The sequence below is a fragment of the Bubalus kerabau genome, chromosome 5 (assembly GCF_029407905.1).
Source record: "Bubalus kerabau isolate K-KA32 ecotype Philippines breed swamp buffalo chromosome 5, PCC_UOA_SB_1v2, whole genome shotgun sequence".
Lineage (NCBI taxonomy): Eukaryota > Metazoa > Chordata > Mammalia > Artiodactyla > Bovidae > Bubalus > Bubalus kerabau.
This window is the reverse complement of record NC_073628.1, coordinates 84,664,882-84,678,793: the sequence shown is the minus strand read 5'-3', so window position 1 is coordinate 84,678,793 and position 13,912 is coordinate 84,664,882. Positions and strand designations below refer to the sequence as shown.

The following is a 13,912-nucleotide window of genomic DNA, read 5'->3' as shown; positions in this document are numbered from 1 at the left end:
TTCTCCAGGCAAGAACACTGGAGTGGGTTGCCATTTCCTTCTCCAATGCATGAAAGTGAAAAGGGAAAGTGAAGTCGCTCAGTCGTTTCTGACTCTTTGCCACCCCATGGACTGCAGCCTTCCAGGTTCCTCCATCTGTGGGATTTTCCAGGCAAGAGTACTGGAGTGGGGTGCCATTGCCTTCTTCAAGCTTCTACCTTAGGATACTAGAAAAAGAAGAGCAAGTTAGATCTAAAGTAAACAGAAGAAAAATAATAAAAATTAGAGTAAAAAATCTATCAAATTGAAAACAGGAAAATATTGAAAGCTTATTAAATTCATGTTGACATCTGGCAAAAACCACCACAATATTGTAAAGAAATTATCCTCCAATTGAAATAAATTGATTAATTAAAAAAAAAGTTCAAATGGGCAATAAAAACCTACATTTAAAGTAAAAAAAAAAAAAACACAAAATATCAATGAAATAAATAAGCCTATGGCCAGGCTAATTAAGGGGAAAAAAAGGTGGGGGGGTCCCTTTATCTATATTTGAGAGAAATCATATTAAGTTTTCTAGCATGAAAGTATTCTTACATTCTGGGAATAAGTTGCTCATATAATAGTTGAATTTCAGTACAGCAGTAGGTTACAAATGTTAACATTTTATTAAAAATTTTTATGTTAAATTTGCATTGAGATGAGTCCGATTTTATTATTTCTATGGTTTCTGATCAGATTTTCTTTCAGAAGTTTGAATACCTTATATAAATTTAATAATTCCACTGGAAACTTGAAAAGAAGGGGAATTACCTATCAGTATAACTTACATCATTTTGTATGCTTATAATTACCTTTAAAAATTTTTCTTTTCTGTGGTAAATTTTTTGCAAAGAATATGTTTAATCTATGTTTTGCCTGCTGTGCTTTCTGCTATATTTTTAAACTTTGGTTGTAAAATAAAGCACATAAAAAGATAAAAAGAAAAGAGAGAGAGGGCACTAATATCAGAAATGAAAGGTAGGACATCACTGTGCAACCTATGTACATTAAAATGCTAATAAAGAAATACTATGGACAATTAATTATTTGCCAACAAATTTGATAATCTAGTGGAAATGGACCAACTCCTTGAAAGACACAAGCTGCCATAACTATACTAAGAAGAAGTAAATAATATGAAAAGGCTCTGCCTGTTAAAGAAATTGAGTCAATAATTAATAACCTTTGAGAGCAGAAAGCATCAGGCCCAGATGTGTTTACTGGTGAGTTATACCAGACATTTTAGGAAGAAATCACACCAAGTCTCTATAATCACTTTCAGAAGATAGAACTAGAGGAAATACCTCCTAACTCATTCTGTGATACCAGAATTATGCTAATACCAAAACCAGACAAAGTACAAGAAAAGAAAGCCACACAGACTAACATGCGTCACAGACATAGATGGAGAAGTCCTCAACAAAATATTAGCAAATTTGAATGCAACAATATATAAAAAGAATTATACACCGCAACCAAATAGGATTTTATCTCATATATGTATGCAAGGCTGGTTCAACCTTTAAAAGTCAATTAATGTAATGCATCATTGATTTGATAAAAAAATCACATGACTGTATCGGAAGCTGCAGGAAAAGCATATGACAAACTCCAGTACCCATTCATGATAAAAACTCAGTAAACTACGAATAGAGGGGGACTACTCAATTTGACCAAGAATATCTATCAAAAAACCTACAGATAACATGATACTTAATGTAAGAAGCTTGAAGATTTTCACTAAGATCAAGACCAAAACAAAGATTTTTCCTCTCACGACTCCTTTTCAACATTATACTGTATGTCCTAGCTAGTGCAATAAGACAAGAAAATAAAATGAAAAAGGTATCCAGATTGGGAAGGATGACATAAAACTCTCTTGGTTAGCAGATGATATGATTCTCTATGTAGAGAACCAAAGAAATTAACAAAAATCTCCTGGAACTAATAAGGCATTTATAGCAAGTTTGCAGGTACAAGATTAATATGCAAAAGTTGGTCACTTCTTTATATACTAGCCATGAATAACAGAATTTGAAATTTAAAACTCAATTCTATTAATATTAGCACCCACAAAAATGAAATACTGAAATATAAGTATACCAGAATATGCTTAAGATCTGTATGGGGAAAACTATAAAGCTCTAATGAAATAAATCAAAGAAGAACTAAATAAATGAAGAGATATTCCATGTTCATGGACAGGAATACTCGGTATTATCAAGATGTCAGTTCTTCCTACTTTCAATTACAGATTTATTGCAATGTAAGTCAAAATTCCAGCAAGTTCTTTTGTGAACATCAACCAATTAAGCCTGAAGCTTAAATGGAGAGGCAAAAGACCCCAAATAGCCAACACAATAGTGAAGGAAAAGAGCACAGTTGAAATATTGACTTCAAGATTTATAACAAGCTACAGTAATCAAGACAGTATGGTAGTGACAAGAAAATATATAGGTACAGCATCTATGACAAGTTCAGTTCAGTCGCTCAGTCATGTCTGACTCTTTGCAACCCCATGAACTGCAGCACGCCAGGCCACCCTGTCCATCACCAACTACTGGAGTCTACCCAAACCCATGTCCATTGAGTCCATTGAGTGATGCCATCCAACCATCTCATCCTCTGTCATCCCCTTCTCCTGCCCTCAATCTTTCCCAGCATCAGGGTCTTTTCAAATGAGTCAGCTCTTTACATCAGGTGGCCAAAGTATTGGAGTTTCAGCTTCAACATCAGTCCTTCCAATGAACACCCAGGACTGATCTCCTTCAGAATGGACTGGTCGGATCTCCTTGCAGTCCAAGGGACTCTCAAGAGTCTTCTCCAACACCACAGTTCAAAATTATCAATTCTTCGGCACTCAGCTTTCTTATACTCCAACTCTCACATCCATACGTGACCACAGGAAAAACCATAGCCTTGACTAGATGGACCTTTGTGGACAAAGTAAACAAAGGCAATACAGTGGAGTAAAGATATTCTTTTTAACAAATGGTTTAGAACAACCAGACAGCGCATACCAAAAAAAAAAGAAAAAAGAATCTATAAATAGAGCTTACACCCTTCACAAAAATTAACTTAAAATAGATCACAGACCCAGATGTGAAACATAAAATTATTAACACTCCTCAGTCAGTCAGTTCATTTCTTCAGTCATGTCCAACTGTTTGCGACCCTGTGGACTGCAGCATGTCAGGCCTCTCTGTCCATCACCAACTCCTGAAGCTTGCTCACACTCATGTCCATTGAGTCGGTGATGCCATCCAACCATCTTATCCTTTGTCGTTCCCTTCTCTTCCTGCCTTCAATTTTGTCCAACATCAGGGTCTTTTCTAATGAGACAGCTCTTTGCATCAGGTGGCCCAAGTATTGAAGTTTCAGCATCAGTCCTTCCAATGAATATTCAGGGTTGATTTCCTTTAGGATTGACTGGTTGGCTCTCCTTGCAATCCAGGGGACTCTCAAGAGTCTTCTCCCACACCACAGTTCAAAAGCTTCAGTCCTTCAGTGCTTAGTCTTCTTTATTGTCCCCCCACCTCCCATTAGCTTGCTGCAGCTTCTCCTTTGCCTTTGGACATGGGGTATCTTTTTTTGGTGGATCCAAAAAAAGCAGCTAATTGCAATTTTGGTGTTCTCTCAGGAAGATGAGTGCATGTCCTTCTACTCCAGGATATGTCCCTACCCTTAATACAGACTTCAAAAAAAGGATGCACTGCCCTCTAGATTTTGATTCCTGTTGTCACTAAGTATAATCTCAAAGGTTCTTTGGATTTTAAAAGTTTTATTGTGGATCATCTGGGAAAGTTGCATATAACAAAATAGAAAAGGTACAAAACTCAAGAAATCTTATAGTCATAACCTTTGTCTTACCTTAAGCACTACTTTGAAGAGCCGTTGGACTTTACATTTTCCTTTCTCTTTGATACCAAGAGTATATTTCAACCTAATTTCTACAAAAGATGGCTTTCAACCAAAATTCTTCTTCTTACTACCCTACCTAAATGCAAAGAATTGTGTCATTTTTTTCCTGGAATGGCTACGGAGATGTTAGATTAGACCTTTGTCATTTCTCCTTGGACCATTGCAGAAGCCTTCTCCCTTTTCTTTTTGTGCATTCTAGCTCTACCACCTCTCCCCCAATTTAATCTGTTAAAGACACAAGTGTGTTTATAACATTTTATTAGTTCCACATCAGAAACAGGATGCAGTTAGATTTTTCCCTAACACATACACAAACAACGTTATATATAAATTAGAATTTTAAATGTAAAACAAATGATTATATAAGTACCATTAGAAATATAGATAAATATTTAGTCCTGGTGTGAAGGAGACTAAAATACAACAATAAAGGAATACACACTTAGAAAAATATTAGTAACATATGGCAGACAAAAGGTTAACAGCCTTAATAAAGTACTAGTCTACATAATAATACGCAAAAGTAATATTCATTTCCATGAACAGTCTTTGTATTATAGTTATTATTTGATATTTTATTATTCTTACAGATTAACTAATCTTGTATTATTACTTCTATAGCAAAAACAAATTAGTTACTCACCAGGCGTATGCAGCATAGAACATCAGCAAGAAATAACCAAACTAAAGACTGATTTGGAAAAGAAAAGTATCTTTTATGAAGAAGAATTGTCCAAGAGAGAAGGAATACATGCAAATGAAATTAAAAATCTGAAGAAAGAACTACATGATTCAGAAGGCCAACAACTTGCTCTCAACAAAGAAATTATGATTTTGAAAGACAAATTGGAAAAAAACAGGAGAGAGAGGTAAGAATCAAGTTATTTACTCCTCTAATAATTATTTGTTGAATACCTGTTTGGTGTCAAGGATTGGAGAAACATAGGCAATAAATACATTCGAGTCCTCAAGAAGAGAAAAGTCAAGATTGGTAAATAGAAGATTATATTACAGCATCATAGGAAAGCAAATGGGAAGTGTAGGAACACTTGTAGAAGAGACGCGAAAGGTGACTTTGCTGCTTGGGTTTTTTTGTTGTTGTTTATTTCTTTCTTTTTTTTCAAATGTTAACTTTGGTGTGTCTGGGTTTTTTGAACAAAAATTATTTCTGAGTTAAGACCAAGGATATAAGAAGTATATAGCTGTGGAAGAGTGTCCAGGCAAAGTTCAGCAGACTTTGCCACGATCTATGGGAACAGGGTAGCAATGACACATTTAGAAAATGAAAGATGTTCATTATGGTGGAGGCGTAAAAATAAAGATGAGTGTTAAGAAATGAAACTGGAAAGGAAAATAGAGGTAAGGTCATGAAGGAATGTAAGGAATTTAGACTTTATCCGAAGACTAGTGAAGAAAAATATCATGATTATATTTTTGAAAGATCACTCTTATTACTGTGTAGATTAAAAGGAGCAGACTGTAGACAGGAATCTATACATGAGAGATGAGGTGCCTGGACCTTAGGTATGACAGCGAAGATGGAGAAAGGCATATGAACTCAGAAAGTCTACTGAGAAGACAGAACCTGGAGGACATAATGACCAGATATGAGAAATGAGAAGCAGAAGAAATTATCAGTGATACTCAAGTTTCTAGGTTTTAGGGAACTAAATGTATGTTATTGTCATTCTCAACTTATATGGGCAGCTTGAGTTTAATTCAGTTTGGTCCATTCATTCAACAAATTTTTTAGCACCTGCTGTGTGAAAGCACTGTTGTAGGGCCTGGGACATAGCAGTGAACAGATGAAAACTCTCTGTCCTTATGGAGCTTTCCTTTAATTGTGGTGGAAGACTATAAATAAAATATAAACTAAATAAAATACAGAATATGTTAGATAATTATTAAGTCCAAGAACAAAAAGTAAGGCAGAGGATGGGAACTGTGAAGCATTAGGGTGAGAATTAAATTGTACACACACATACACATGATAGCCAGGAAAAATTATACTGAGAAGGTGATTTCTCAGTAAGGACCAGAGAAAGTGGGTCCTTACATATGTATGAGAAGAACATTTTACATTAAGAAGAAGTCTGTTGAGATAGTAAAAAGATAGTGATTGCAGGGGTTGGAGGGAGGATGGGATGAATATGCAGGGTACAGAGGATTTCTCAGACAGTGAAACTACTCTATATATGTCACTATACAACCTAGTATAAATTGTAAAGTTTTAGTAATAATGATGTGTCTAATGTAGATTTATTAACAGTAACAAACACACCACTCTTTCCTTTCAGTATTGCTATTAACTTAAAACCATTCAAAACATCAAAGTCTATTACAATAATAATACTAAAAACGAGTCCAATGTAGATAAAACAGAGTTAAAGGGAAAGAATAGTGAGAGATATGTATGAGAGGTAATGGGTGCCAGATCATGTAAGGTTTTATAAGTCATTTTCAGTGACTTACAATTACTTACAGTAAAACCATGGCAGGCTTCCCTTGTGGCTCAGCTGATAAAGAATCTGCCTGCAATGTGAGAGACCTGGGTTCAGTCCCTGTTTGGGAAGATCCTCTGGAGAAGGGAAAGGCTACCCACTCCAGTATCCTGGCCTGGAGAATTCCATGGACTGTATAGTCCATGGGGTCGCAAAGAGTCAGACACGACTAAGCGACTTATATTTTCCCTTTCAAAACCATGGCAGGGAAGCATTGCAGGATAGTGAGTGGAAAATGGACAAATACTGACTTGTGTTTTAAAAGGGTTACTCTGATGACTAGTTTAAGAGAAGTCTGAACTAGATAAGAGAAAAGGCAGGGAAACCATTTAGAAGGGTATTGCAGTAATCTAGGCAAAAGATGATGGTGGCTTGAGCCTAGGTTGGTGGCAGAAAAGGTAAACATAATGATAGTTGCTGATACACTAGATATGGATAAGAAAGAAAGAGGAAAAATCAAGGGTGATACTACAGTTTTGGGCCTTAGCAATTGAGAGAATATAGTTACCATTTAGAGAGGAAGACTACAAAAGAAGTAAGTTTGGGATGAGAATATCAGAAGCTCAAATTATGTGTGAGATGCTTTTAGACATCCAGGTGGAAATGTCAAATAGGTCATCATATAAACAAGTCTGGATTTCAGGGCTGGAGATAAAATCCTGGGGGTATCTATTACTCACATGATATCAAAAGGGGTGAGACTATATGAGATCACTTAGTGAATGAATATGGATGAAAAAGAAGTCCTAGGACTGTACCCTGGAACTCCAGTCTTTAGAAGCTGAGAAATGAAGGAACAGCAAAGTGGATAAGAAAGAGCCAGGAAGAATGATAGGAAGAAGACCAGGCAAATTTGGTGCCCAGATTTGGTATTACGATGAATGTGTATCAAATCTGTCTACATGTCAAATTAGATGAGGTCTAAATCAAATAAGATGAGGACCATATAATTGATAGATGAGTTTAAAAATATGAAGGTCATTGGTGACTTTGATAAGAACAATTTCAGTGGCCAGAAAACCCATAATGGATCTGAAGACTTGAAGGAGAGTGTTTGGAGACAGGATATAGATAACACTGTTATTATTGGAAGTCTTTCATTGCAAGAACAAGAAGCTGAAATAATAATTGGAGGAGAAATTTATCTCAAAAATAGCACCATGCTTGTAATCTGATAGAAAGTACCCAGTAGATGATTCAGACAGATAGGGAAGAAGTGTACTTGAGCAGGCACATGAGCAAAGAGGTTGACCTTAGCTATGTTTTTTCCTATAGTAAGAGAAGAGTAAGTCGAATATATGATTATAGGGAAAGGAAGGTGGGGTTTGTGGTAACTTGATTATCTGTTATTAGGGCTGGGCATGTTGAATTGGAGGTGCTTAGGAGACAATTTTGAGGAGATATCAAGTTGACAGTTTGAAACCCAGGAAAGCTTCCAACCTACATAGTGGTGGTTTAGTCACTAAGTTGTGTCCAACTCTTGCAAATCCATGGACTGTAGCCTGCTAGGCTCCTTTGTCCATGGGATTCTCCAGGCGAGAATGCTGGAGTGGGTTGCCATTTCCTTCCCCAATGTAGATTGGAGTAGTTTAATTAGTTCTAATTCATCTCCAATGTAGATTCAGATGTAAATTCAGCATAATACATGATAATTGAAATCAGGTAATATAATAGATGCAATAGCTCAGGAAGAAGGTGTAAAGAAAAGTTGAGCACCTGAGACAGAATACCTGAGAGTATTGGCATTTATGCGGAGGAAGGAGGAGATGGTAGGGGCTCACAAAGGCAGCTAGAAAGTCAAAATGTAGGCAGAAATCAGGAAAGTGGGCATCAATGAAGCCAGAGGAAGACTGCATTTCAAGAGAGGGAAATGGGGACAGTGTCAAAGGTAGCCAGTAGGTTGGATATAATAACAGTTTGGAACAATAGGTTTGAGACAGCATTTTTTTTTTTGAGGTGATGGCAGCAGAAGCCAGATTTTGGCATAGGGAAGAAAAATTAGGCAATGAGTTAAGTGAATATGGCAGTCTCTCAAGGTTTCAAGGTGGTTACCAGTGAACAGGAAGACCAGGAAAGTGGCTAAGTTGGTAAAAAATCTGCCTGCAATGCAAGGGACTGCCTGCAAAGCAGGAGACCTAGGTTCACTCCCCAGGTTGGAAAGATCCCCTGGAGAAGGAAATGGCAACCCACTCTAGTATTCTTGCCTGGGAAATTCCATGGATGGAGGAGTCTGGGGGGTTACAGTCCATGCAGTTGCAAGAGTCAGACACAACTGAGTGACTAAACCACCGCCATCATAGTAGACCCTCAGCACATTTTTAAAGGCTTCCCTGGTGGCTCAGACAGTAAAGAATCTGCCTGCAATGGTGGAAATGCGGGTTCGATCCCTGGATCAGGAAGATTCCCTGAAGAAAGGACTGGTAACCCACTCTAGTATTCTTGCTTAGAGAATTCCATGGACAGAGGAGCCTGGTTGGCTACAGTCCATGGGGTCTCAAAGAGTTGGATATGACTGAGTAACACTTTCACTTTCTTTTTTGTTTATTTTGTTTAAGTATGGCAGAGACTTACGTTTAATGCTAATAGGAAAAAACAAAAATGGTTTTATATAGAAAAAATTTTTTTGGCTGTGCTGGGTCTTCATTGCTGTGCACTTTTCTCTAGTTGCAGTGAGCAGAGGATACTCTCTAGTTGCAATGTGAGGGCTTCTCCTTGCAATGGCTTCTCTTGTTGCCAAGGACAGACTCTAGGGCCTTTGGACTTCAGTAGTTGCAGCACGTGGGTCCAGTAGCTGTGGCTTCCAGGTTCCAGAGCACAGGCTCAGTAGTTGCGGTGCATGGACTCACGTCCTCTGAGGCATGTGGGATCTTCCTAGGCCAGAAATCAAACCCGTGTCTCCTGCATTGGCAGGCATATTCTTTACCACTGAGCCTCCAGGGAAGCCCTTTATAGAAATTTTACTCAGTTTACTTTCATCTACTTGTATTTCTGAAAGAATGCATCTTTGTAGTTTTTCATATTTTTTTAAGTTGTTGTTTTTGTTGCTTCTGAATCTAGAAAGATTCTAAACATAACTGAATTTCACATTTTGATTGTAGATAATAAAGTGACACATTTGCTTGGACACAAAATGGTTATTTTCCTAGAAGTTAATCATATAATTATAATTTAATTTATATTCAATAATTTAGTGATAAAGGGATTTTTAAGATTACATTTTTAAATCAACCATTATTTATGTTCTTTGTTGACTTGGAAGCAATTATAGAATTATCCAGAACTACTTCACTTTGAAATTTATTTGCTGCTAACCAACTTTCTCCATCAAACTGCAGTAGAGATAAGGCTCTTCTCTACAGTTCAGTATTCAAAAACTGATTCTCCTGTCTCCTTTGCTGCTGCTGCTGCTAAATCACTTAAGTCGTGTCCGACTCTGTGTGACCCCATAGACGGAAGCCCACCAGGCTCCCCTGTCCAGGCAAGAACATTGGAGTGGATTGCCATTTCCTTCTCCAATGCATGAAAGTGAAAGGGAGGTTTTTAAAAAGTTTGTAGAATTGTGTTTACCTCTAACGGTTAATCATTTTGATATTTGGCAAAACTAATACAATTATGTAAAGTTTAAAAATAAAATTTTAAAAAAACAAAAAAAAAGGTTAATCAGTTCTGTCCCCCAGAACTAAACAAGTTTTATAACATTAAATGTGTTATATGTATATATATGTAGATTGGTAGGTACATAGGGAAGAAGCAAAGAAGGAATTAGGGAAGGATGGCCTGAGTGTATTGAGAGAACTGTTGGTAGTATAGTTTGAGTTTTCTTGAATTTTCTGTGCAATCTAGACCTGAGTGTAGAATCATACTGTGGTCCCTGTATCCTCCTTTTCCCCTTGCTTCCTCATGATCTCATACTTCCTAGCATATACACAGCCAAATAAGGAGAGCATAATCAGGATGTCTTCCTCAGATTTTCAAATGAACAACAAAATAAATGTTATTAAGCAGAGAAATCTATTTATTAATTAAAAGGAAATAATTGAGATTTCTTCATTTTAAGGGAAAGGATTGGGATTTGGAGCAATTGAGATATAGTGGTTTTTCAGAATAGAGCGTATGATACAATACCATTATTTTACTTTTAATTCAACTCCTTTTTTTCTTGCATATTTTGAATTGTATTAGTCAAAGTGAAAGGGAAGAATTTGAAAATGAGTTCAAGCAACAGTATGAACGAGAAAAAGTGTTACTAACTGAAGAAAATAAAAAACTGACAAGTGAGCTTGATAAGGTGAGTGAGTCAATCGCATTTATGTTTATTGACACATGCTAGATGTTCAGTACTGCCATAGTAGTTGTAGATATAATTTTATATTTGATGTACATTTTTAATTTAATATTTCCCCTTATATCAAAGATTGCTTCTGTGTACAGCCAATGTTTCATTTTACCAATCTTTACAAGAGTCTTCTGGAGAAAGGACTTGGCTTACCTTGTCTTGTTCTTTGTCCCAGTATTTTCTGAGCCCTTGTTCTTTATTTCACTTTCCATCCCTTTTACTCTTTTCTTTCAAACTCATCACTTATAATGTCATGGCAAGCTAAGTTAGGGCCTGCCTTTGGCAAGGACAGGAACAATTAAGCCAAACTAGAGAAATTTTGACAATTCTGATCTTATTCATGATGGAGAACTGATAATAGCTAGAAATAATACCATTGGTATGCAAGAAGCCAAAGAAACCAACTCTGTCTAAACCCTAGCACAAACAAAGGGCTGAACCATAGACTAAATCTAGATTACAACAACAGATTTATGAACAAAATTTCAAATACTTAAAGGAATCTTTTTCCATTTAGTATCTCAGTTTTCTTAAATTGCCATCATTCTGCATTTCTGTGTGATTTGTTAGCATCTGTGAAAATCCGAATGTTAAATCTGCAATTTTAATGGTTGTACTTACTTATAAATAAGGTTTGGATAATTGTCCTTTATAATGAGTTCTAATATTTCCCAAAGTATTATGTTTAATTAGTCATTTCAACAACAGATTAAAAGACAATGGCTAAATAATCACAAAAAAAAGAGACTCTTCATTCTATCTTAATTTCCAACATATTCCATGTTTATTTTCATTTCTCTCACTATATTTCCCATGATTATTCAACTTTTTAAGTATTTAAAAATGACTTTGCTTGTTTGGTTGCAAACCACTTGAGAAAGAACTCTGTTAGTTTATTTTATGCTTGCAAAGCTGATGAATACAAATACTGGAAAATGACCAAATACTAAGTAGTATAAATTATTTTAGACTGTGAATACTGTGTCAACATTATTGTATAGCTGTTGGTTATTTCCACTAAAATAAAACGAATAAGGCTTCCCTGGTGGTTCAGTGGATAAGAATCCACCTGCCAACGCAGGGGCACAGGTTCGATCCCTGATCCAGGAAGAGTCCACATGATGTGAAGCAGCTAAGTGTGTGCACCACAGCTAATGAGCCCGCACTCTAGAGTCTGTGAGTTACAACTGCTGAAGCCTGTGTGCTCTAGGGCCTCCAAGTCACAGTTACTGAAGCCCATGCACTTAGAAGGCAAGCTCCACAACTAGAGAGGTCACTGCAGTGTGAAGCCTGCGCCACACAAAGAGAACCCCCGTCCCCTGCAGCTAGAGAAAGCCTGCACACAGCCGCAAAGACGCAGTGCAACCCAAATAAAATAAATATATCTTTAAAAACTAGTATGATTTAAACTTTATACAGATAAGTCACATAATTGTTATTGAATGGACTTGTATCATATGACTGTAAAATTGGGCAAACAAGACAGAATGTTAAGATTCTGTTAAGAGTTATCTTGAGGTAAGAAATATAATTAAAGCCTAGAAGGCCGCTTCATATAGAATTTCTAAGCAAATGACCTAGTAAAAGATGGTATTATAGTTGAAGAAAAATTGAATTGTGATATAATCAGATTGAATATAGATCAAATTTTGTATTCACCCCTTGGCTTTATTTCATGATTAACCATAATGTTCTGGTGAGCTTACCAGAAACACATCTTTAGAAATAATTTTTAAACAATACTCTTTTGATTTTGATGAGATCTGAAAGATAAAAACCTATCTCCTAATTTTATAAAAAATAGAGCATTTCGATATTTGGCAAAACTAATACAATACTGTAAAGTTTAAAAATAAAATAAAATTTAAAAAATAAAAGAAAAAAAAATAGAGCATTACCTTTTCTTGCTAAATTGAAAGATATGAAAGAGAATGTGAGTATAACTTTGACAGCAAATCATAATGGTTGGAGAGTATTCAATGACAAATGATAACAAGGAAGTATTTATTCCTTGAGAGTTAGGGGAGGATCTGGGTCTTCTTCTGTTTGAACCTCTTCTGTGTTTTTGCTCCTCGTATTTAGCTTTACTTGTCTTTCTCCTTCTTACTCAGCCCGCTGCATATTTTCACTCTTTCTTTCCATTTATTTATTTTTTGTTTGTTTGATTACATGGAGTATTTTCCCCAAGAGAAATAACCAAAGAATACCTTTGCCATTGTTACACCAGCTGTCCCAGCTGGAAGAGAACTGAATTCCTTCTCAACACAACTTCAGATATAGAAACCAAAAAGCAATTAGTGTGTTAATTTTGAAACTTAGATAACTAATAGATTCTTACAGTCAGGTTGTTTAACTTCAAAAGTAAAAATTAAAAATTAAATAGAAAAAACCTTATTGATATTTTCAGAAGTCTGTATTCAAAGTTTCTATTAAAGGTAACTTATTGCAAATAAAATTGCCATCTGTGCTAAGGAGTGGAAGTAAATGGTTTCCAGTGAGAAAAGATTATCATTTGTATCTTGTTTTTAAATAATTATTTTGCGTAAAATCAAACTTACACAAAGTGTGGAAAATATTCAACACAGAAGTTACCTATGATTTCATCAACCTGAAACAGCTATTTTACTTTTATATGTTCCTTTCCAGGTTCTCTTGGTTGGTACACATATTATTACATAATTTCAGTCATATATACATTTTATTTTCTAATCTGCCTTTTCACTTAAAACATGAGCACTCTTCCATATCCTATGTAGTCTTATACTTATCATAAACTAAATATGTCAGTTCACAAATAGTAAAATCTTATTCTCAGATATGCAAAATGAGCTAATACTTAGGTAAAGTTTACTTTTTACCCTCCTAATTTAGTTTATATAAATCATTTAATCCTACAAATCTTTCAGGTATACCCTATTTTTCTTAGCATTTTACAGATACTGAGGCAAAAGGGAGGTTAAGCTACTCTACTAATCTCACAACTAGGGGATGGCAGAATGGGATTAGAACACAGGTAGTCTGGCTCCAGAGCCCATGCTTTTGTTTAGTGAGAATGAAAAAAATGAGCTTTTTCTGACAAATACTAAACAAATCTATTTAAGACTGCTTGTAACTATTGTAACATGACAGTGCA

At 35.8% G+C, this 13,912-nt stretch overlaps 1 protein-coding gene across 13 annotated transcripts in view; it reads left to right on the top strand.

Annotated features, from left to right (window-relative positions):
• Window positions 1–13,912, top strand: part of CDC42BPA (CDC42 binding protein kinase alpha) — a 296,694-nt gene that overhangs the window by 206,857 nt on the left and 75,925 nt on the right. For all 13 annotated transcript variants that reach the window (XM_055582031.1, XM_055582040.1, XM_055582035.1 and 10 more), the window contains 2 exons: window positions 4,564–4,811; window positions 10,626–10,731. In XM_055582031.1, coding sequence (XP_055438006.1) covers window positions 4,564–4,811; window positions 10,626–10,731 — 354 coding nt within the window. The remainder of the gene's footprint in view (window positions 1–4,563; window positions 4,812–10,625; window positions 10,732–13,912) is intronic.